The sequence below is a fragment of the Mchenga conophoros genome, linkage group LG12, assembly GCF_057382185.1.
Source record: "Mchenga conophoros isolate Kocher_MC1m ecotype Shallow Benthic linkage group LG12, M_conophoros_male_GT1.1, whole genome shotgun sequence".
Classification (NCBI taxonomy): Eukaryota; Metazoa; Chordata; class Actinopteri; order Cichliformes; family Cichlidae; genus Mchenga; species Mchenga conophoros.
The window spans coordinates 669,008-690,518 of NC_140537.1; the positions used below are offsets into that span (position 1 = coordinate 669,008).

At 44.3% G+C, this 21,511-nt stretch overlaps 1 protein-coding gene across 2 annotated transcripts in view; it reads right to left on the reverse strand.

Annotated features, from left to right (window-relative positions):
* Positions 1–918: 918 nt before the first annotated feature.
* Positions 919–21,511, reverse strand: part of zfr (zinc finger RNA binding protein) — a 41,796-nt gene continuing 21,203 nt past the window's right edge. The window contains exons 9-20 of one of the 2 annotated variants that reach the window (XM_085293212.1): positions 18,404–18,594; positions 18,202–18,321; positions 17,475–17,620; positions 16,739–16,904; positions 15,950–16,152; positions 15,097–15,247; positions 14,392–14,533; positions 12,362–12,459; positions 11,433–11,528; positions 7,289–7,400; positions 5,801–5,898; positions 919–1,924 (exon numbers count right to left, since the gene is read on the reverse strand). In XM_085293212.1, the coding sequence (XP_085149338.1) occupies positions 1,742–1,924; positions 5,801–5,898; positions 7,289–7,400; positions 11,433–11,528; positions 12,362–12,459; positions 14,392–14,533; positions 15,097–15,247; positions 15,950–16,152; positions 16,739–16,904; positions 17,475–17,620; positions 18,202–18,321; positions 18,404–18,594 (1,706 nt within the window). In that variant the 3' untranslated portion in view covers positions 919–1,741. Of the gene's footprint in view, positions 1,925–5,800; positions 5,899–7,288; positions 7,401–11,432; positions 11,529–12,361; positions 12,460–14,391; positions 14,534–15,096; positions 15,248–15,949; positions 16,153–16,738; positions 16,905–17,474; positions 17,621–18,201; positions 18,322–18,403; positions 18,595–21,511 lie in introns of those variants that run through there. The other variant, XR_014894565.1, reaches the window with a different exon arrangement.

The window sequence follows — 21,511 nt, forward strand, 5'->3', positions numbered from 1 at the left end:
CTGCATGTGGAAACCAAAAACAGGTGTGGAACAGGAGAGACAAAGAGGTCCTAAAATAAAAATTGAGGCTGCAGGCAGCGATGAGGGTCCTGGTGCACGTTTGGATGTGCCACGGTCGAGCCAACCTACAGCTCGAGTGTGTGGCTGGGTCTGAGATGCACTGCAATGTCCTGCTTGTAGAAAACTGTTCTGAATTTCTGTGACAAACCAGCTACGTAGGAGATGACAGCTTTGTCTCATCTGTCGCTCAGCTTCTCCCCACTTGGTGTTTGACCTCGTTTCCTCTGCATCTTTGCTGAAGGCCCGATGAAATAACCACGTTTTAAGAACATTCGTTACACGCGTGTTCATTCTCCTTCCCTTTGTGACCCAGAAAAGTCAAAGATAGAAAAACACTTAACCCTGCATACAGGTGGTTTGTAATTACACTCATACACAACAGCACTAACCAGCACACTACAGTTCCCCTCGCTCTATTCTCATGCTCAGTTTGAGCTTCAGATCATCCTGACTATAAATTACTCACACCTCCATGCAGTCACTTTTGTACACAACATATTTGCACACGTCCTTTAGATTTGTAACTCTATATTTATGTTAGTATTTCTCTATCATCATCTCTGTTTCTGCACTCATTTTATGAAAGTGCTTGTTGAGTTGTTATAGCAGCAAACTTCCCTCTGGGATCAATAAAGTTCCTCAGATTCTGATCGATGCCGAGTTACTGCCATGGGATTGGCCCACATACTTTCCTTACCAAGCAGCTGAACGGGTCAGTCAGTGAGTAAATGTAGGGACAGCAGGGTACTTACTTGCCATCATGAGGAAAAATGTGCTCCGGAGAAACAGGTGGAAATGCATTTACTGTGCTGGACGTGCGAGCAGAGCACAGAGAGCATTCAGGGCAGGACAGACATCTCTCAGTCAGTAATAATCTTTATTCCTTTTCCTCAGGACAGAACTGATTTAGCACCTAACCAAGGTATGAGGCAAGCAAGCCAATACAATCCCCATTACACAAGAAAACTAATTTAAAAGCCAGAACAGTCGGCAGTGTCAACGTAGCCACTTTTTCCACAAATCAAAACTTGTCTTTTTACATCTATAGATTACACAAATACTTATTATATATGCAAATGAATAGACAAAACTACATACCTGGGCTTACAATGTCACTACTAACAAAGGTATCTCAACACTGAAATATTCTTCATAGTCTGCTGCATCCCATAGGTCTTCATCTGAAGTGTAGATTAGCATTGAAACGTAACAAGACCACAGCATCAAACAGCACTTGCATTAAGCACAGGGATACAGGAACTTTGACATATCTGTTGGCCAAATAAAAGGTTCACAATAACAACAAAAACACAGACCAGCTCTGAATGCAACTGTACAGATGAATGAAGGCATTGATATTTCTCCTCACGCTTCCTTCTGACCCACATTACAGTTCAGTCCGGCTCCACTTTAAACACACAGGTGGGGAGCAGTGACACAAGCTCTGCTGTATTCATTCTTGTAAGAAGCACGTCAGGTAAAAACGTCCATCTAGCACAGAGTCCTCAGCCCTCACGGTAAGAAATCTACAACTAATAACAATACACGTGTGTGTCATACAAAGTCAGGCTGTAGTTAGGCTGGTACACCTGGAGCTTAAAAACAAAGAAGCCAGTACACAGGAGACGAGCATACGACATTTTAGTACAGCTGGTATGTAGATTCAATTCATAACGCAAGCTTAGAAACTGTCGTAATCTTTCTTGTCTTTTTTGCCTTCGCCCTCGAAGCTGTCTGTGCCATCGCTGTTGTCACGGCGACGCTTCCGGCTGTTGCGGATGCTGAAGCGAGGGTTCATCTGCGGTAGAGGGTCCATTCCCAAAACTTTATGAATCTGACGGAACGCCAGCAGCCTAAGAGCAAACTAAACACACAAAGTTGGAGAACATGTGAGTCAAAGAGCAGAAGCAAACCTTTCAACAGTCTCGGATGTGCACGTTTGGGGGGGTTATTTACTCTTTCTGTGACCTGATCAACTACTTGGCAAAAACCTGACAGAAGGGCAAAGCCAGTGATTCCACTGGGGCACCAGGAGGAAGGGAAGCAAGGCCGGGAATGCTGCAGGTGGATTTAAAGTGACATCCACGCTGGAGTACGGTACAGAGTACGCTAGCAGTATCATCATGGGGTTCACTTAACGGAGATGTTCGCGCGGCACTGGCGGCACGGAGCACCGCCTTTGCCTCCGCGAACACATCGGACTACAAACACGCACATTACCAACTCCGGAAGACGATCAAAGCAGCCAAACGTGAGTACAGGGACAGGGTGGAGCAACAGTTTGACAACCCTCGGAGTATGTGGCAGGGACTAAACACGATCACAGACTTTAGAGGGAAAACCAGCACACCGCAGACCACGGCCTCTCTGTGTGAGGATCTAAACGTATTCTACGCTAGATTCGACACAGCGAACACCATGAGACCGGACAGTGTGCGCACCGCGGATGACGTCAGTGCGCACACTGTGTCTGAGGAGGATGTGCGGAAGTGCTTCAGGAAGGTGAACGCGCGCAAAGCTACTGGTCCGGACGGGATTCCCGGCCGCGTCCTCAGGTCATGCGCGGCTCAGCTGGCTGGAGTGTTCACGCACATCTTCAACCTTTCCCTCTCTCTGTCTGTAGTCCCAGCCTGCTTCAAAATGGCCACCATCGTCCCTGTACCCAAATCCTCCACCATCTCCTCATTGAACGACTGGCGACCTGTAGCCCTGACCCCCATCGTAAGCAAATGCTTCGAGAAGCTGGTCAGGGACTTCATCTGCTCTGCACTACCCGACTCACTGGACCCTCTACAGTTTGCATACCGCCACAACAGGTCCACTGATGATGCCATAGCCCTGACACTACACACTGCCCTGTCACACCTGGAGAAGAGAGACACGTATGTGAGGATGCTGTTTGTAGATTACAGCTCAGCATTCAATACCATCGTTCCCTCGAAGCTGGACAGGAAACTGCAGGATCTAGGACTGAGCAGCTCCCTCTGCAGCTGGATCCTTAGCTTCCTGTCTGACAGACGCCAGGTGGTCAGACTGGGCAGCATCACTTCATCCCCCGTCACACTGAACACTGGTGCTCCACAGGGGTGTGTACTGAGCCCTCTCCTGTACTCACTCTACACCTACGACTGCACAGCCACTAACAGCTCCAACATCATTGTGAAGTTTGCGGACGACACTACAGTGGTGGGTCTTATCACCAACGGTGATGAGACGGCTTACAGGGAGGAGGTCAGCGCCCTGACCCACTGGTGTCAAGACAACCATCCCACCCTCAACGTCGCAAAGACAAAGGAGTTGATAGTGGACTTCCGGAGGTGCAGAGAAGTACACACCCCCATCACCATCAACGGCGCTGCTGTGGAGAGAGTGAGCAGCTTCCGGTTCCTTGGTGTACATCTGGCTGAGGATCTTACGTGGTCAGTACACACAAACAAAACAGTGAAGAAGGCGCAGCAGCGCCTCTTCTTTCTCAGGAGACTGAAAAGATTCGGCATGAGCCCCCGCATCCTCAGGACCTTCTATCACTGTGCCATTGAGAGCATCCTCACTGGATGCATCACCACCTGGTATGGCAACAGCACCGCCTACAACTGCAAAGCTCTCCAGAGAGTAGTGCGGTGCTCTGAACGGATAATTGGAGGTGAGCTTCCCTCCCTCCAAGACATCTACAGGAAGCGCTGCCTGAGGAAAGCGGGTAGGATCATCAAGGACTCCAGTCACCCCAGCCATAAACTGTTCAGACTACTTTCATCAGGAAGGAGGTTCTGCAGCATCCGGTCCCGTACCAGCAGACTGAGAGACAGCTTCTTCCATCAGGCCATCAGACTGCTGAACACGTCATAGACACCTCAGCTTCACTACTGGAACTTTAACATTATGCACTCCACACTGTACAGTAATGCCACTGTTTTGCACATGTCTCACTCTGTATATTTTATTTTATATATTTTATTTATTGTTTACTCTATTTAATTTGTAAAGGGTTAGGGCTAGCCAAGAAGGCAGCGGGCCCAGATGGCATCAGGTTGAGGGTCGTCAGGTCCTGCGCGGACCAACTGTGTGGGGTGATGGAGCGCATCTTCAACCTGAGCCTGAGGCTGGGGAGAGTCCGACAGATCTGGAAAACCTCCTGTGTTACACCAGTGCCAAAGACTTCACGCCCCAAGGACCTCAACAGCTACAGGCCGGTGGCTCTGACATCCCACCTGATGAAGACCCTGGAGTGGTTGGTCCTGGCTCAGCTTCGGCGCCTAATAAGCTCATCACTGGACCCACTTCAGTTTGCCTACCAGCCTGGCATTGGAGCGGATGATGCCGTCATTCACCTCCTACATCGTTCCCTCGCTCACCTGGAGACCGCTGGAAGCACTGTGAGAATCATGTTCTTTGATTTCTCCAGTGCCTTCAACACTATTCTTCCCACGGTCCTGGACCATCACCTCACTACATGGATCCTGGACTACCTCACCGACCGACCACAGTATGTGAGGACTCAGGGCTGTGTGTCGGACAGGGTCGTCTGCAGTACGGGGGCCCCACAGGGAACGGTTCTGGCTCCGTTCCTCTTCACCATCTACACTGCAGACTTCTCCCACAATTCCACCCAGTGCTTCCTGCAGAAGTTCTCTGATGACTCTGCAATAGTCGGCCTCATCACTGATGGGGACGACAGGGAGTACAGAGAACTGACCCAAGGCTTTGTGGACTGGTGCCAGCTGAACTACCTCCAGATCAACACCAGTGAAACCAAGGAGCTGGTGGTAGACTTCCACCGGCACAAACATCCTCCACTGCAACCACTGAACATCCAAGGTATGGACATCGAGGCTGTGGACAGCTACAGGTACCTTGGTGTTCATCTGAACAATAGACTGGACTGGACTCATAACTCAGACGCCCTCTACAGGAAAGGGCAGAGCAGGCTGTACCTGCTGCGGAGACTCAGGTCGTTTGGGGTGGAGGGCCCACTCCTGAAGACCTTCTATGAATCTGTGGTGGCCTCAGCCATCTTTTACGGTGTGGTCTGCTGGGGACAGGAAGAGACTGAACAGGCTGATCCGCAGGGCCAGCTCTGTTCTGCCCTCTGGACCCAGTGGAGGTGGGGAGTGACAGGAGAACGGCGGCTAAGCTGTCATCCCTGTTGGACAACATCTCCCACCCCATGCAGCAGACTGTGACAGCACTGAGCAGCTCCTTCAGTGGGAGACTGCGGCACCCACGGTGTGGGACGGAGAGATTTCACAGGTCTTTCCTCCCCACTGCTGTCAGACTCCATAACAAAGACTTCAACTGATCAAACACACACATCCATACATGTGCAATAATACTAAGTGTAATACTCTTTTTCTGACAAAGTTGTACTTTTGTATTTTTTTACTCAGTTGTATATAGCATTTGTATTCTATTTTATTCTACTGTATATAGTAATTTATTTTTATTTTATTCCATTCCAGTGTTTTCTAATTTCTGCTACATAACTTTGCACTTTCGCTGTAACGAAAGAAATTTCCCACCTGTGGGACTAATAAAGGTCATCTGATCTTATCTCTAATGCTAATGATGTCAAACACAACAATCAGATTGCCAGGTGCTGAATCTAACAGATCTTTGAAGGAGAAATGCTTTACGATCATGTAACCACAATCTTAAAAATCAAACAAAAGCAGCAGCAACTCATCTTAAAAATTTTCAAATGCTAAACGTGGCTGCATGTTTACAGAGATATAGATTTTTTTACTTGGGCACTTGAGGTAATGTCCTCTCTCTGCTGCTCTCCCAAAGTCGCCAGGGTATCCACGGGCTTCTTTTCACAGGGATCTACCAGTCCTGGTCCACCTAGTGGGAAAAACACACTTCATTAGGAGGTATTCAAATCCTACTGATCAACACACCAACCAGCCAATAGGCCAGATGTTGGAGGTTTGAGTATACGTTACGATTTCTAATGTGAATATAAAACCACCCATCAAACCCTTTGATTGTCACAGATCTGGTTCTTTATATCTTCTTGCATAAAGCATTAGATGCGTTTACACCAAGTGCAGCCTTTACTGCTCTTAGAGCTCTTACAGCAAGGGAAAATAAAATATAAAAGGAAGACACAAGGTGGTCCTATAAACATTAGCAAACAGAAGCAAATCTACTCTACAAACTCGGACCATCTTATCCTGATTGCCAGTGAACGATTTCACTTGCTGCAAAAACTCACCACAAATAACTTGCTCCATTCATCCGGGCATTTTCCTATGCTAATTGTTTTCTAACATTCACACCCCGGCTCCAAAGGATGCATCACAGAAAAACTGGGGCTTGCTATCTCCCCCAAGGCTATTTGGATCGGCCTCCTGATCTACAGCCATGGGTGCACACAGCTTCATGCCCAGACATCTGCATCTGGTGTGCTCTTAAAAGTGTTCCTTTGGAGCATTTGAATTTGCCTGCGCTGAAACGCGATCCAAGTGTCGGGAGAGCACACGAGGTAAACAAATGTTAACGGCTAAAAGAAACCTAGCTGAATTAGGAGCAATAAAGGACGTGGGTACAGAAACACACCCAATACTTCTGCATGGTTATAAAATCAGTCCTGAAAATGTTCACAATTCAGTGCTCCCTCAGTATTTCACGTTCTCAGCACCTCTGACCTGTGGACACCGAAGAGCTACAGGGGTTGATTTTTGTTGGTGATATTTTACTGAAGCCCTTCAGCTTCCCTGACTGAAGCAATCAGATCCCAGATCAGAACAAAGGGAAGGAAGTTTGATTCATAATGAATGCATTCACCACAGTCACACAATGGGAGTGGTGAAATAGCCTTATTTAAATTGGGAAATTGTAGCTTTGATCAGAACAATGGTTTCAGTTCCTCCTGTGAAAGAGCTTAAACCCAGAAAACTCACTGTGAAGTTAGCTGAAAGACATTTTGCTACTATTAGACATTTCTTACATGTTTCCCTGACAAATACCACCTATATTAGAACATTTAACATGACTGCAACTAATGAAAAATATAATTTAAATGAGGGGAAATGAAGATAACCCCAAAACAAAAAGAAAATTGAAAAGAAATAAAATCTGGAGAATACAAAACTTTAATAACTCAAAAGCCAAGAACAGAAGCAGAACTGGCCCACCGTTCTGCCATTTAGTTTTGATTTAAGAACAGAAATGGAATCAATTTTCTTCAAGTACAAAACTAACAATGCAAAAGAAAGCCAAACCACCTTACCTGGGAGTAAAATCCCAGAGGAGATGCATTCAAAGACACGTCTCAGTGCATCACCGGGGCTCAGAGGGGCAGACGCGCTACTGATGGCCTTCTCGACCAGTAGCTCCATGGCCTGAACAGAGCACACAGAGGAACAGAAGATGTTAGAGATGGTTGGGAACAGCATCGTGGCTTTTCTCACACCACTTTTATTAATTAAGATACCTAATATTTTACACTACCTTTAAATATTTCAAATATACCAGCAAAGCTTTAGAAAGGTTTCTGACTTTGTTAGTGCTGTAGCTGCTGAGTTCAGCATTTACACAGTTCAACAGTCAGGAGCCAGACTTTCAGTGGAAGGTTTGAAATGGCTTTGAGCAGTATCCCAAACAGCTGATTCTGCTCATCCAGATGTTTTCAGTGGGAGAAACGTTTCATCATCATCATCAGGTGACTTCTTCAGTCTCACCTTATAAACAGGACACTGACCTCACAAGCCCACTGAAGGAACAATGGGCTGGGATCTCAGTTTAGTGATCATCAATATGCAAACCATGATGACCATTGATCAACAACCACTGATCAATGGCCATGAGTCCCATTCACATAGAGTTGGGGAATGGCTACAATCACAGCATTGTAAGATGGTGACAGATGTACCCTTAGGCCCCCTCCTCGATTCAGAGATGGTCTTTCCCTTTTCACGTAAATGGCCTCCTTGACTCGGCGCTCAAACCAGCGTTCCTACCTGTCCAGGATGATACATCCTCATCATTGAAAGAGTGTCCACTGGCCTGTAGGTGTGAATAGACTGCAGAGTCCTGGCCTGATGGCTCTTCTGTGTTTATGGACTGAGCATGCACCAAGACGTTTAGAGCAGGAATTCTCACAGCTTTAACATCTGTAAGTTTTTGGCAGATTTCTCCAGGGTGCACAGTGTGGCCTGACAAAAAAAATAAAAAATCTGAAGATACTGGACAAGTACCAACAGCCGATAAACCTGACCTTAAAGTCATGTCCTTAAGAATTAAGGACAAACTCCCAAGTCATTTCAAATGTCCTCAGGGGGACAATGAGCTGGTCCAGCATTCCACAACAAAAATGAAAAGCTGATGCTCCTCACCAATACGATCCGATATACCCCAGGGCCACCGGTACTGGACGGATCATTCCCCCTCATCCCTGGACTCAGTTTCATCTACAAAAGGCTTGTTAGTGGGCCTGACGAGATCCTTGAAGTAGCCCTTCCACTGCCGGATTACGTCCTGAGCTCAGTAGCACTCCATCCACATTTAGTGCACAAATTACAAAATCAACCCGTGACCTAGGGTGTCCCAGTGCTGCGTGCACTTATGAACACCCTTATGTTCAAACATGGTATTCTGTTATTGGACTTGTGTGCTAATGACATGTCCATACCAAGCACCATTCAGGCGCAGATCAGGCAGGCCATTTCTTCCAGTCATGCCCCCTTAGGTCTCACCGTCGTTGGCCACATGAGGGTCGAAGTCTCTCAGCAGGACATTAGCGCTGAGAAATGGTTACCCGCCAGCACTGCACCCAGTGGCTCTAAACGCCGCTCTCCACTAGCATGCACTCGGCTCAACACGGCTAGACTCTACTCGGCTTTGATCGTTTTCCATTACAATCGAGTACCAACTAATGTGTGTGAGGTCATTACAGCAAAACAGTGGAAAGCCCCATGACATTAGTATGTGACTCACACAACACAACAATGTTGTACATTGAATGAACTTCGATCGCTTAGTACACCAGCCGAATAGAGACTAAAAATAAAAAAAAATTACCTGGTACCAGGTACTACGACCTAATGGGAAACCCTAAAAACCAAGTCAGTACCAGCAGAAACGGCTGAAGCAGAATGAGTACTGGGAACTGTTTTTCAGTGCATAACTACAAACGATAAGTCAGGACTTGTTCCCTGACACAAAGGTCAATGGAAACAATAGAGTCCCAATATCCCAACATACAGGTAGCCAGCCAGAGGGGTACAAGAATACCCACCCCTGCCCACAGCCTCTAACCAAGGACAACTCGAGACTGGATCAGATCCCAGAGTGTCTCTTTAGCCTCACACATCAGTTCAGGCTCCTTCCCAACCAAAGAGGTGACATTCAGAGATCGACAGACCACGTGACTTTCACGCGTTGCCTTGCAGGTACGAGTGGCAGCAAAATTAAAACACTGCATCAAGCGCTAGCACTTCCAGCAAGGGGTAATCATTAATTCTGCTGTTTTAATCCCTACTTGCATTTTATTTGCTCCAAAAACAGTTATGTACAAAACAAAGGAGAGCACGGCAGACAAGAGGCCAAAAAATTAAAAAAATAAATAAAAAAGGTACGAGGGAAAAAAAAAATCAAAGGGTTGAAAGGGTTAGACCCATATAAGCACACAGAGCGGACTAAAGACGTTAGCGTGCTGCCCAGCTTTCATCGTGCTCATATTTATAATTATATGGTCCTAAGTGTGAGTGCATACACTCATGAAGGGTTTGGTAACTTCAGATTCCTGCAACAAGCCCAGCTCCAGTTTACCGGCGGATGGGTACAGGACACTGACATGTGCCGAGTAGCCCGATATGTAGGTGGACACCAGGTTTTATTCTAAGTAAAGGGCAACCCTTCAAAAAACAGACAGAGCAGTGGAGTAGCCAAGGCAATAGAACAATATAAAACTTGATTACCAAAATATAATTTATTTCACATAAAAGATTTAAAACAGTTAAAAACACCTCTGGCCAGGGAGAACACACAGTAAAAACATAAAAACAACACTAAAAGTCCAGTGGCATCAGCCACAGCAATAATAATAATAATAATAATAATAATAATAATAATGATAATAATAATAATAATAATAATAATAATAATAATAATAATAATGGATTGCATTTATATAGCGCTTTTCAAGACCCTCAAAGCGCTTTACAATTCCACTATTCATTCACTCTCACATTCACACACTGGTGGAGGCAAGCTATAGTTGTAGCCACAGCTGCCCTGGTCAACACCAGTAGGCAGTAGGTGAAGTGTCTTGCACAAGGACACAAGGACACGATGACCAAGACAGACAGAGCTGGGGATCAAACCGGCAACCTTCCGGTTACAAGATGAGCTTCCCACCCTCCTGAACCATGGTCGCCCCACTAAAATCAGAACGGGGCAAAGAAAACCCAGCGACGTCCCCGGCCGTCCTGTCTGTCTCTTTGCTCCGCAGTACTAGAAGAGAGAGGGGGCAGCGACAGTCACTGTTCTTTCCAGTGAAAGGGATTTCTTGTACCACCGTGTGTTTCGGGACTTGCCCCACAATCCAGGCCCTCCGTCGCCTCTTCGTGACTTCGGAAACATGACTTGAACAATTTTTCTTCCACGAAGGAATCCGATAAAAACCGATCGCTTTACCCGTCAGCTTCCAGCGGCTGTCATGCGACCGGCTATGGCAGTTAATAATACAGCAGCTTCTTGCCATTCTTTGCGTCTCTGTTTATCTCTGTGTGACTGTTGTCTTGTGCGCAGTAGCCACTTGTACCTACAATCCTTTGCGGTTTTACTCCGGAAATGACGTCACATTTTCGATCTCTATAGCCAGTCCCAGCAGCCGGGAACTGGAATGCCACAGCCTCTACCCTTGATTGTCACTTCACCCTTATGGCATCTACTGGAGGTGGTAAGGCCACAGGAGGGTGGACTGTTGTCTTCTCTTTGCCCACCAGCTGTGAACGGGACTCTGTAGTGGGGCCTCTGTATACCCATCCTGGGCAGGGTAACTTCGTCCCTGCATTTTTATTTTTCATGAGAACATTCTTCTATAATCAGAAATGGAAAATTAAGGAAATTTCATTTCTATTTTTATTTCATTTTAGTCTTTGAGAATCTGATTTATCAAAACAACCACAACACTTTCTGTGACTGTAATATCAATTCAATGCACATGAAGGCAAAGCAACAAATGAACCATTTCCTCCAGCACTAAACAGACTTCATTCAGCATATTAACCCACACAATGAGGTGCCTGGGGGGGCATCTGAAGGATAGTCAAGACCACCATAGAAATTTCTCTGAATTTTACAATTCCATTATAAAAACCGCAAAGTGTCAAAACGCACTGCGGTTGAGGTCTAATGTTAATGGCACTTACCCATCCGGGGAATGCTGACCACGTGGGAACTCGCTGGCAGAGGTCTCGCAGGATTCGGATGATGATCACGCAGGACTGAAGACCATTGGCTCTAGCCTTTGATGCAATAAAGTTAGGTTTATGGAGTGACCCAGCGTGATAAGAGATGGACCAAACACGTTAATCAGTTTCATTGTAGAGGCTCCAAATACTACTGTGCATAATGGAAGCTTGAGTATGGTTCGATTTGCATATAAGCCATAACTGTTTGCAATCAGCTGCCATTCCCAGTAGTCTTGGACCTCGCAGTTAGTAAGGGAAGTCACAGTTTGCAAGATGCACAAGAAATGAGGACTTTTCTTGCCATCTTCTAAACCCTGACCCCAGATTTGTCCAGGTATCTCACAAACAGGGACTTAAAGTACAAGAGTCCACCTGAGAGGAGAATATAAGGACTGAAAGAGGCAAGGAAATCTGTTTTACTTTGCCTGTGTTTTGCCTGGTAGCAAAATCAAAGCAAAATATACAGATGTTCCTTTTTCTCTCAATCCTCATTGTACAAAATATATAGAATAAAACAATACAAACATTGAACATGAAAGCACTTCTGGATGGTACAACCTTGTGCTGGTTACTGTGCAGCCTTATGGAATCACATGTCACTATATGTCAGTCTAAATTGGATTGGGGATACAAGGATGCCAATTCTTTGCTAGGAGGTTTTTTTTGTGAGAGATTCAAATGAACTTGGGTTATCATCTCTACATACAACATACTTTGACCAGATTTTTGTTGGCACAGATGACATCCTTGAATATATGTGTGTGTGTGTGTGTGTGTTTTTTTGCTATAAATAGTTTAATTATAACCCAAAAAAACCAAACAAATGAATATACTGAAATAATGCATCTCATAAGGCTACAAGAAGAAAGTAAAATGATGTTCCGAACCTGGAACCACTTAGCGTGGCGCAGAACAGCCAGAGCGTCAAGGCATTTTTGCCTGTCCAAGACGTCCACTGGGTCTTTCACCATACCCGAGGTTACATCTAAAAATGAATTCCAAGTGTCAAAATGGTGATGAGGAATGGGTGTTTGACCAGGTCAGCGAGGCTGGCAGAGAACAAACACATTGCCACACATACCAGCTTCTCTTTCCGTAACAACCTACACTTGCTTTTTCAGAATTTCAAAGAGATCACTGACATTTGAAAAACACAGCAAAACACTAATGTCAAAGTTTTGTTTGCAGACAGTGTACAGCATGTTAGGTCATTATGTTTACAGACTCACCTAAGACGAACAGACCAATACCATAGCTACACTGAGTGTTTGGTCACAAATGTTTGAAGCCAAAACTGTTTTATCAGGTAATTGTGTTTGTTGGCAACTGGTAAATTAATATGGACGTTTTGTAGATGTTTCTTGTTCAAGCACTGAGAATCAAGGGATTCGACAGCTAATGATGAACTGTGTTACAATTAGGAAGAACGGGCAAATAGCAAGTGACCTGATAAAAAAAGTGGCACAGCAACAGTAGGTGTGGCAAAGTTTTTGGGATGTGAGAAAACCTTGGTCAAAAATCCTTCCGAAGCTCTCAGGCCCTACCAACCCTTTCATAGGAGACGATGTACTAGTGTCGAAAGAAAGTGAGGGGGAGGAAAAATTTAACTCTGTGCTCAAGTTGTATATTACATCAGATATATATATCTATATATAGATATATATAGATATAGATAAAAAAATATATATATAAAAAGAGGAAGCAATGGTTGCTGAAGAGGAGAAGTACAAGAAAACAAAAGGGTTAGGATATCATGCATGCAAAAACCTAACATCAGTAGTTTGGAATAAGACCCCAACAATCATTATATACCAGAAGCCATATTCAGGTGCAACCACAGATTCCTCTGCCATAGTCTCCTTTCCTGAACTTTTATTAATACTCCCCTAAGAATAATCCTCAGAACAATCATCACAGTTACTGATTCAGTAGAATAGCTGACCATCTTCAAATCGTTTGTACTCCTTTTTCATAATGTCTGAGGTTAAAGGTGTTTGCTTTTAGCTAAACATGAGCTGCTTTGAGCCCAATTTTGAGTGCAGTTTATGTAAAAAGACGACACGAATCAACTCAGGGGAGCACTTTAGAACAGGGGACGTCAGCATGGTGAAGTGTTCAGTACACAAAAGGAACATTTGTTTCCTGTGACAAAATCACAACCAAATTTCTCCAACTCGGCCAAATCTTGATTACAAAAGCAACGCAAAATTCCCACCTGTGCACAACTAGTTCAGATTAAACTTTAAGACATGTCGTGTCTCCTACGTCTGTTCATTTATCACTTAGACGCGTACAGGAATTGTCTTTTGTCGCATAGCTTGATGGAAATTTGGAAAAAAAGTAATGTATGTCTCCCAACAACAAAATGGAAACAATCCCCTGAAACACAGGAAACAAAACAGAATCTCACCTGGGAATAACTAGACTTAACACAATGCAAACACTGATCATGCTTTGTTTAAAGGATAACGATAGCATCTGAGAGGTAAGAATTACAGAGCAAAAGCACGAGAGCAATACTGCTGGCACATACCCTTTTCATTTTCTTTACAACAAAACAAAGTAGTAATGAGAACCACGCAATTACAAGACTCAGACAATCTTTAGGTTGGACGTCTCATAAAGCAGATTATAGAAATCTGAGGTTTCATTTAGGTTTTAAAAACTATAATTTGCTGTTTACATAAAGGCAGTTCACACTGTGCACAACACAGTAAAGGTAAGAAATGATCTCTCATGTTAATGAGCTCTTTCAGCTGAATCAAATAAGGAACATTGACTAGACCACTACAACGGCAAAACCACCGTGTGCCAGCAGGACAGTGCTCTTCAGAGCGTCAACCAACATACTGAAACTGATTTTACAGAGAGATAAATATCAAAAAAAGAAAGCGAAAGGCTGTCTTGGGTTTCCAACCTCCATCCCGGCCATTTTCCTCTCTGATGACGGGTGAAGTCAGCGTGATTGTCACTTGCATCTTTGGCTCGGTACAGGACGTCAGAATGATGGCTGCTTCCTGGACAGACCCTTTGACTTCATATTTCTCTGATGTTACCATCTGGAGGAGAACATTTTTTAAAAAGTGAAAATCAATTCATTTCCAAAAGAAATAACTTGAGGGGCGTACGTAGTCAGCTCAGTGGACACTTCCATATGTACAGTTAAACCCTGTGATGGTTAAGAAGGTAAACCAGCTTCATAGCGGTGAGGTTACTCTGCATCGCAGCCCCAGTCTGTGTGTGCGTACGGTAACTCTGTAATATACAGCAAGCAAATCAGAGCTTCTTCATCCCTGAAAGCTGCTGAACCCCTCCAGTTTATACCCTCATTCAGTTCATGAGGACCCCTCAGGAAGTCTCCTGTGGGGCACAAAAATACTGGAACTGGTGCAAGTACACAACAGGTCACATGACAGGCTGCCGTATCAATACTCTCATCTAACAGATTACTCTGAGGCATATTCACAAGTAAATATTTAGGCAATCTGAAGAAAGAAGTTGGTCTTCATAAAAACAGCAGTTTGTATGCCTTGTGTCCGAACTGAGGCGGGTGATCTAAGTGGGGTGTCTGTCAAAGCTGCCACTAAAGAACAAGTGTGGGGTGACATGGTGAAGATATTACTGTTAGCTGTTTGGGGAGGTGCTCCACGATGGAGGTGAGGAGGCTCTTGGTGGGCTTCTCAGAGCAGAGCAAGACGAGATTGACATTCTTGTCCCCACGGAGCAGCAAGCCTTTGGCCAGGACACCAACCCTCATCACTCCCTTCAGGGCTCTGGGAAATGAGCAAAGCACAACAGCAACTATTAGACTTGAAATCCCCCTAAGTCAGCGAGTTTTCCTGCCTCAGGAGAGCCATGTCACTACATCAGTTTTTCTTTGGACACGAGAGTCAAACCTTGGAGTAAGTGGTTCTCAGCATAATCTTACACCCCCTCCTTCCCCAGGAGCACCGACTGCACTGTGTCAGTTGTTTTGCCTTTTTATTGTCACTACACACACGTACAGTGAGATTCAGAGCATCTCCGACCCAGCGCACACATGTGGGACAAGACGGGGGCACAGCTCTGCAGCACTACATACATGTGAACAGCACCACCTCAATGTGCCTTGGGTTGTTATAGCAACGCAGCTGGAAGTAGGTACTAAGTAGGAGAAGGTACTAAAAATAGTGGCAATGGCCACCTAGTAGATGCACCCACAGTATGAATATCAAAACCCTGCATCACTGTGTGCTCAGCTTATCACACATTTCAACTTGACCTCTAACCTCAAGGTTACTACAACCTAACCGCACACCCTAAAAGAGCCAGGCTGAGTACGTACCAGTGGTAAAGGGCTATTGGATCTGCCAAACAGAAATGATCTGAACTTCGGCACTGGCTCCTGACCGACCTTGAAACTGTCTCGGTGGGTTAGGGGCTTCATCAAAGACTGTTCTACTACTAAAACTAAAGATTGTCATCCACCCACAGACCTGTCTTTTGCTGGTTCTTTCTTCTCTTTGTCTTCTTCTTTGGTCTTGTCCTGGTCTGTAATTATGTCAGACACCAGTTTGAGAGCACGTTCTGTAATTGACACAATTTTCTGGATGGACTGAAGCTCATCTTCTGAGGGGTAGATGGCTGCATGCTTGGTCATAACGTAGCGGTCATCTGAGGAGTCGGGCCGGCGTGGAGGCTGTAAGATGGAACAGTTCAAACAGGTTTAGGTTTTATTAAATGACATGCCAGCGCTAAGATCAAAAAGCTTAAACAGGTATAAAAAAAACAGACTTTCAAATGATACATTTCACCTCTTAAAAGCCAAACCAAGAAAAAAAACGCGTTATTTTTTAACAATAACTGTCAATTGCATTTTTTGTTACGTCAAACAAGAGATGGTCATTGTAGTCAAACTCAGAATACATAACCAGATAAGAGAAAAGCTAAGTTCTTGGAGCCTTCACTGCAAAAGCCATAAATCTTCCTCAAATGTTCGTTAGTGCAACAGAACCGCAGGCAGCAGAGGGATCCACAGTTCCTAGAACTATATCCTAAAGATCAGCCAGGCTCTTGTTTCCTTTTGTTCACTGCTAAGTCCAGCATGCTCATTGTTTTCAGTGATGGGCTCAGACTTTGTTAGTTGTTCCCTGTACATGACTAAAGACTGGGGGACAGAGCTTTCAGTCTGTGGCACCGTCAACCATAAGCTCTGTTGAGAGCTTATTTATTTTACAACTACTCTATTAGTGTCTTATTACAAAAACCCCAAAGACATCTCCTACCACAGGCCCCTGAGGCTGCAGGCCGGGCATGCCAGGGCGGACTCCGAGTAGACCAGGAGGGCCCGGAGGCCCTTGTGGATATCCTCCATCTGGCATACGACGCCGCTCATCCCAATGGTGCTGTTCCTCCTCCATGCGTCTCCAGTACATGTCTTCTTCATAACGCCTGAAAATGTAAACCAGAACTGGTCTCACTCAAATATTTTATCTGTCTGCTTCTTGCACCATGTAGAAACGTTTCACTGCTCCTGGGAAAAAAGCATGTATCATCTGTTGTACTTTATAGAAGGAAAATGGGGCGATCGTGGCTCAAAAGTTGGGTGTTCGTCTTGTAATCGGAAGGTTGCCGGTTCGAGCCCCGGCTCGGACAGTCTCGGTCATTGTGTCCTTGGGCAAGACACTTCACCTACTGCCGGTGGTCAGAGGGGCCGATGGCGCGATATGGCAGCCTCGCCTCTGTCAGTCTGCCCCAGGGCAGCTGTGGATACACCTGTAGCTGCCTCCACCAGTGTGTGAATGTGAGAGTGAATGAACAGTGGCATTGTAAAGCGCTTTGAGGGGTCCCAAAAAGCGCTATATAAATGCAATCCATTATTATTATTATTATTATTAAAATGTAACAACCAATTACGCAAACAGACATAATATTACAGCCCATAGGTGACCTTTTGATAAGGCACTGGTGCATACATGACTCCACCATCTCCACCCACTAATAACAAGATCATAGCCATACCTCATCTCCATTCTCCAGCGCTCCTCCTCTTCTCTTCTTCTCCAATACTCTTCTTTCTGCATCTGCTTTCTCATCTTCTCCTCCTGGATCTTTCTGGCTCGAATGCTGGGTTTGACTTCTACTTGGAGGTCTGGGTTTACCTTTTTCTACAAAACAAAAACTGCAATCAAGAACTCGACTGGTTATAAACGTAAGGCTAAGCAGCTGTGCCCCCCGCTGACCATATGCCACGAGGGACGACATCATGATGATGATACTGTAACAAAGTGCTGTGAGATACAGTTTAAAATTAGTTGTCTGCCAAGTTGTCTTTTGTGTGGACAACAATGGTTCCATCCTTGAGAGAGGCTCTGAAAAGCATCGAGTACAACGGGGCACGACCAGAGGAGCGTGTGCGACGTGACAAAGCAGGGCATGCAGTCTGAGCGTCTGTCTAAGGGGAGTGAAGTAAATAAAGTACAGTGTGTGGCAGGAAAATGTGCCCTGTCGTCACAGAGGAGAAGCTGCTACAGTCTGGCTGAATGAAAGTAAAAAATAACAAAGTGACTTCTTGCACAACACTGTATGTGAAGATAGGTGAGTTTAGCTCAGTTCACCTGTGCAGTGCTCAAACACACAGACTGGATCAGGGGACGGCTTTCCCTCATGTGTATGATAGGAACACGTGTTATCAAAAGAGCATTTCCTGCTGTCAGCTGTTAATTTGGGGAAGTGCTTGAAGACTAACCTTGTACTGCAGGCGATGCCGGCGACCTTTTAGATGCATCTCCTTTGCATTTGGATCATTGAAACTACATTCACACAACTTGCAATGGAAGCGAATGACTTTGCCTTCATCGTTGCGGACCTGGAAAAGAAAGCAACACATTACACTCCAAGTTTGAATTCCTGCATTGTTCCCAAGTATGTCCCAGTTTGTTCAAACTCACTTCTTCAACATAGTCATGGCCAACAGGCTGAACATCACTCTGCAGTACAGCAAGGGATGATGTGGAAAGATCTGGAATGTCACTCTTGGGTTCCTGGGACCCTGAAGAGGCTGCGACAGGCTTAGAGGCCTCGACTTTGGCCTCTGCCCTGGAATCTTCCATCTTCACTGTGGTCTGTAATTTGTTCCCACCTGCATGTCACCAATGACGCGTATTTAATCATCATAAAACCTAGAAAGTGAAGTACAGTCACAGAACAACTACACAGCTCGTGTGTTTAGTGGATTACAAAGGAAAGGTATGCTTTTGATGCTCACCTCTGTACCTTTAAACTGTTTATCACAGGAAACGTGTGATTTCTTACTCAAGCCCAACATTAGCCAGGCATTTTATTAAGATGCCAATCTTTAGATTATTGAATGTGGTGGAGGGACAAGCCTGAAAACCTGCTCCTATGTATTTAGAATGGATTAATTGACCAGTCTGAACCTATTAACCACGTGATGTGTCATGTGATGCGTTGCACTGAGCAGATGTGAGTTTATGAGCTCTGCACTGGCCAGCTGTAAAATATTAGTATTTTAGCTCATTTTGCCAACAAATTGCCTCGAATGTTTATATAATGTCTTTAGACGAGTTTTTTGCACACCTTCGATTCAAGCAGAGAGAGAGAAATATGCAAACGAGGAGTCAAAGCGAAAACTAGCAGTGACATAGCAGCCAGCAATAGCCCCGAAAATGAGACCATGTGCGACGCTGAGGATTTGTTATTTGTGTTGGGGAGGGTTGAGGTTTCCAGGCTTTGTATTCAGGTTTTGCTGGGAACCAGTGTTCTTGTTTTATGCTCAATTATTTTGGTCGATAGGTTCAGACTGGTCAAATGCAGATTTGGTTAAATATGTAACAACACAAAATATATATTACTCTTCTTATATGTCAGATAAGTACTTGGAATGTTAAAGGGTCCAACAATGTGGTGAAAAAAAGTCAAGTCTAAATTGTCTGAAGAAAGATTTGATTCACGTTGCTTTTTTGCAAGAAACCCATCTGACAGATGATGAACACAAATACTGTAGAGAATGGGTTGGTCAAATTTTTTTTCATCCTACTCCACAAATAAAAGGGGGTTTATTACCCTTATACACAAAAACCTTCCCTTCACTGCTACAGCCACTCACAAGGACAATGAAGGAAGATATATTTTGGTTAAAGGGATGTTGCATGGGGAAACTGTTCTTCTAGATAATATATATGCGCCGAATGCACAGGATGATGAGTTTTACACGGTATTATTTAGTCAATTAGAGGTCATGGACTGTGCTAATATAATATTAGCGGGTGACTTTAACTGTGTTTTATGCCCAAAAATGGATCAACTTCCCCCACAATCTACTTTGACAAAAAATTCCAAAGCCCTTTGGCAAATTGTAAATGAGCTTGACCTTATGGGCATCTGGCGACACTATAATCCATTATCTAAAGAGTACACTTTCCACTCTAACCCTCACTTGTCAGCATCTCGTATAGATTATATTTTTATGTCCAAGTATCAGTCAGTTGGTTCAGCAGGTAAAGATTGGTCATATAGGTCTCTCTGACCACACTCCTAACCATTCAACCCATGAGGCATATTGAGCGCCCCATGTCTTGGAAGATGAGCACACTGTCCCTTTTGGATGAGAAATGTATACATTTCATAACAGAGCAAACAACATTATTTTTTAGAAATAATGCTATAGAGCAGCGGTCCCCAACCCCCGGGCCTTGGACCGGTACCGGGCCGTGAGTCGTTTGGTACCGGGCCGTGAGAGTAGAGGCTCAGGTGTGAAATGTATAGTTTTCAGGGTTTTTTGTTATCGTTTTTATCGTTAACTCTGTTTTCCTGGGTCTTTTCACGTGTGTTATGAATAAATATTTTTTTCGGTACCGGTACTAGTTTTATTTTGTTGTATTTATCCTCTTGTATTAAAAGGCTGGTCCGTGAAAATATTGTCGGGCATAAACCGGTCCGTGGCGCAAAAAAGATTGGGGACCGCTGCTATAGAGGAGATAGACCCGAGAACCTCATGGGATAGTTTTGAGGCTTACATGAGAGGGATGATTATTTCATACAAAAGTCATAAAAGAAAACAACGATTAACAAGGCAGTTAGAGATCGAGAATAATATAAAAAAGCTGGAGAAACAATATTATGTAACAAAATCAGCTGAAACATTAAGTGAGCTTAAAATTGCTAGGACATCTTTGCGTAATTTGATAATGTGAAAGGCTGAAAGAGACGTCCTTTTTGCCAGACGACGGCTTTTTGAATCAGCTAATAAGCCTAATGTGTGATGTGAATGGTGAAAGGCAAGTAGGAAACCGTCAGATTAATGAGTGCTTTAGAGAATTCTACACAAATTTATACCAGTCTGAGATGGACATAACAAGGCTTAACTCGACTTAGTATTCCCTCAGCTCTCTGAAGATCACGTCAGCCTGCTGGAGTCACCCATAACACTGATGGAGGTGGATAAAGCTATATCTGCACTGCAGTCAGGGAAACGTCCTGGGGCAGATGACTTCCCAGTAGAATTTAAGGTAATGAAAGTGAAGTTAAATAGTTTATTATTAAGGGTTTTTAATAAAGCACTTGAAGAATCGAAACTCCCAGAATCTATGTACCAGGCTAATATAACATTGATAGCTAAAAAAGATAAAAACCCGGATTCATGCTCATCTTACAGGCCTATGAGCCTTCTTGGTGTTGATAATAAGATACTTTCAAAGATACTGGCTCTTAGGCTAGAAAAGGTAATGTGCTCTATTGTGCATGCTGACCAGACAGGTTTCATTAAGGGGAGGAATTCTTATAACAATACTCGACGCCTATTTAATATTATTCATTTTATAAATTTTTATCAAATGCCTGGGGTTGTTGTTTCTATGGATGCCGAAAACGCATTTGGTAGAATTGAATGGGATTTGAGTTTGGAAAAAACTTTCTGGGGTGGATCAAAATTATATACAAATACCAACAGCATCTGTGTTAACTAACAGCTTGCTATCCTCCCCAGTTACATTGAGCAGAGGTACAGCCCAAGGTAGCCCATTGTCACCACTATTATT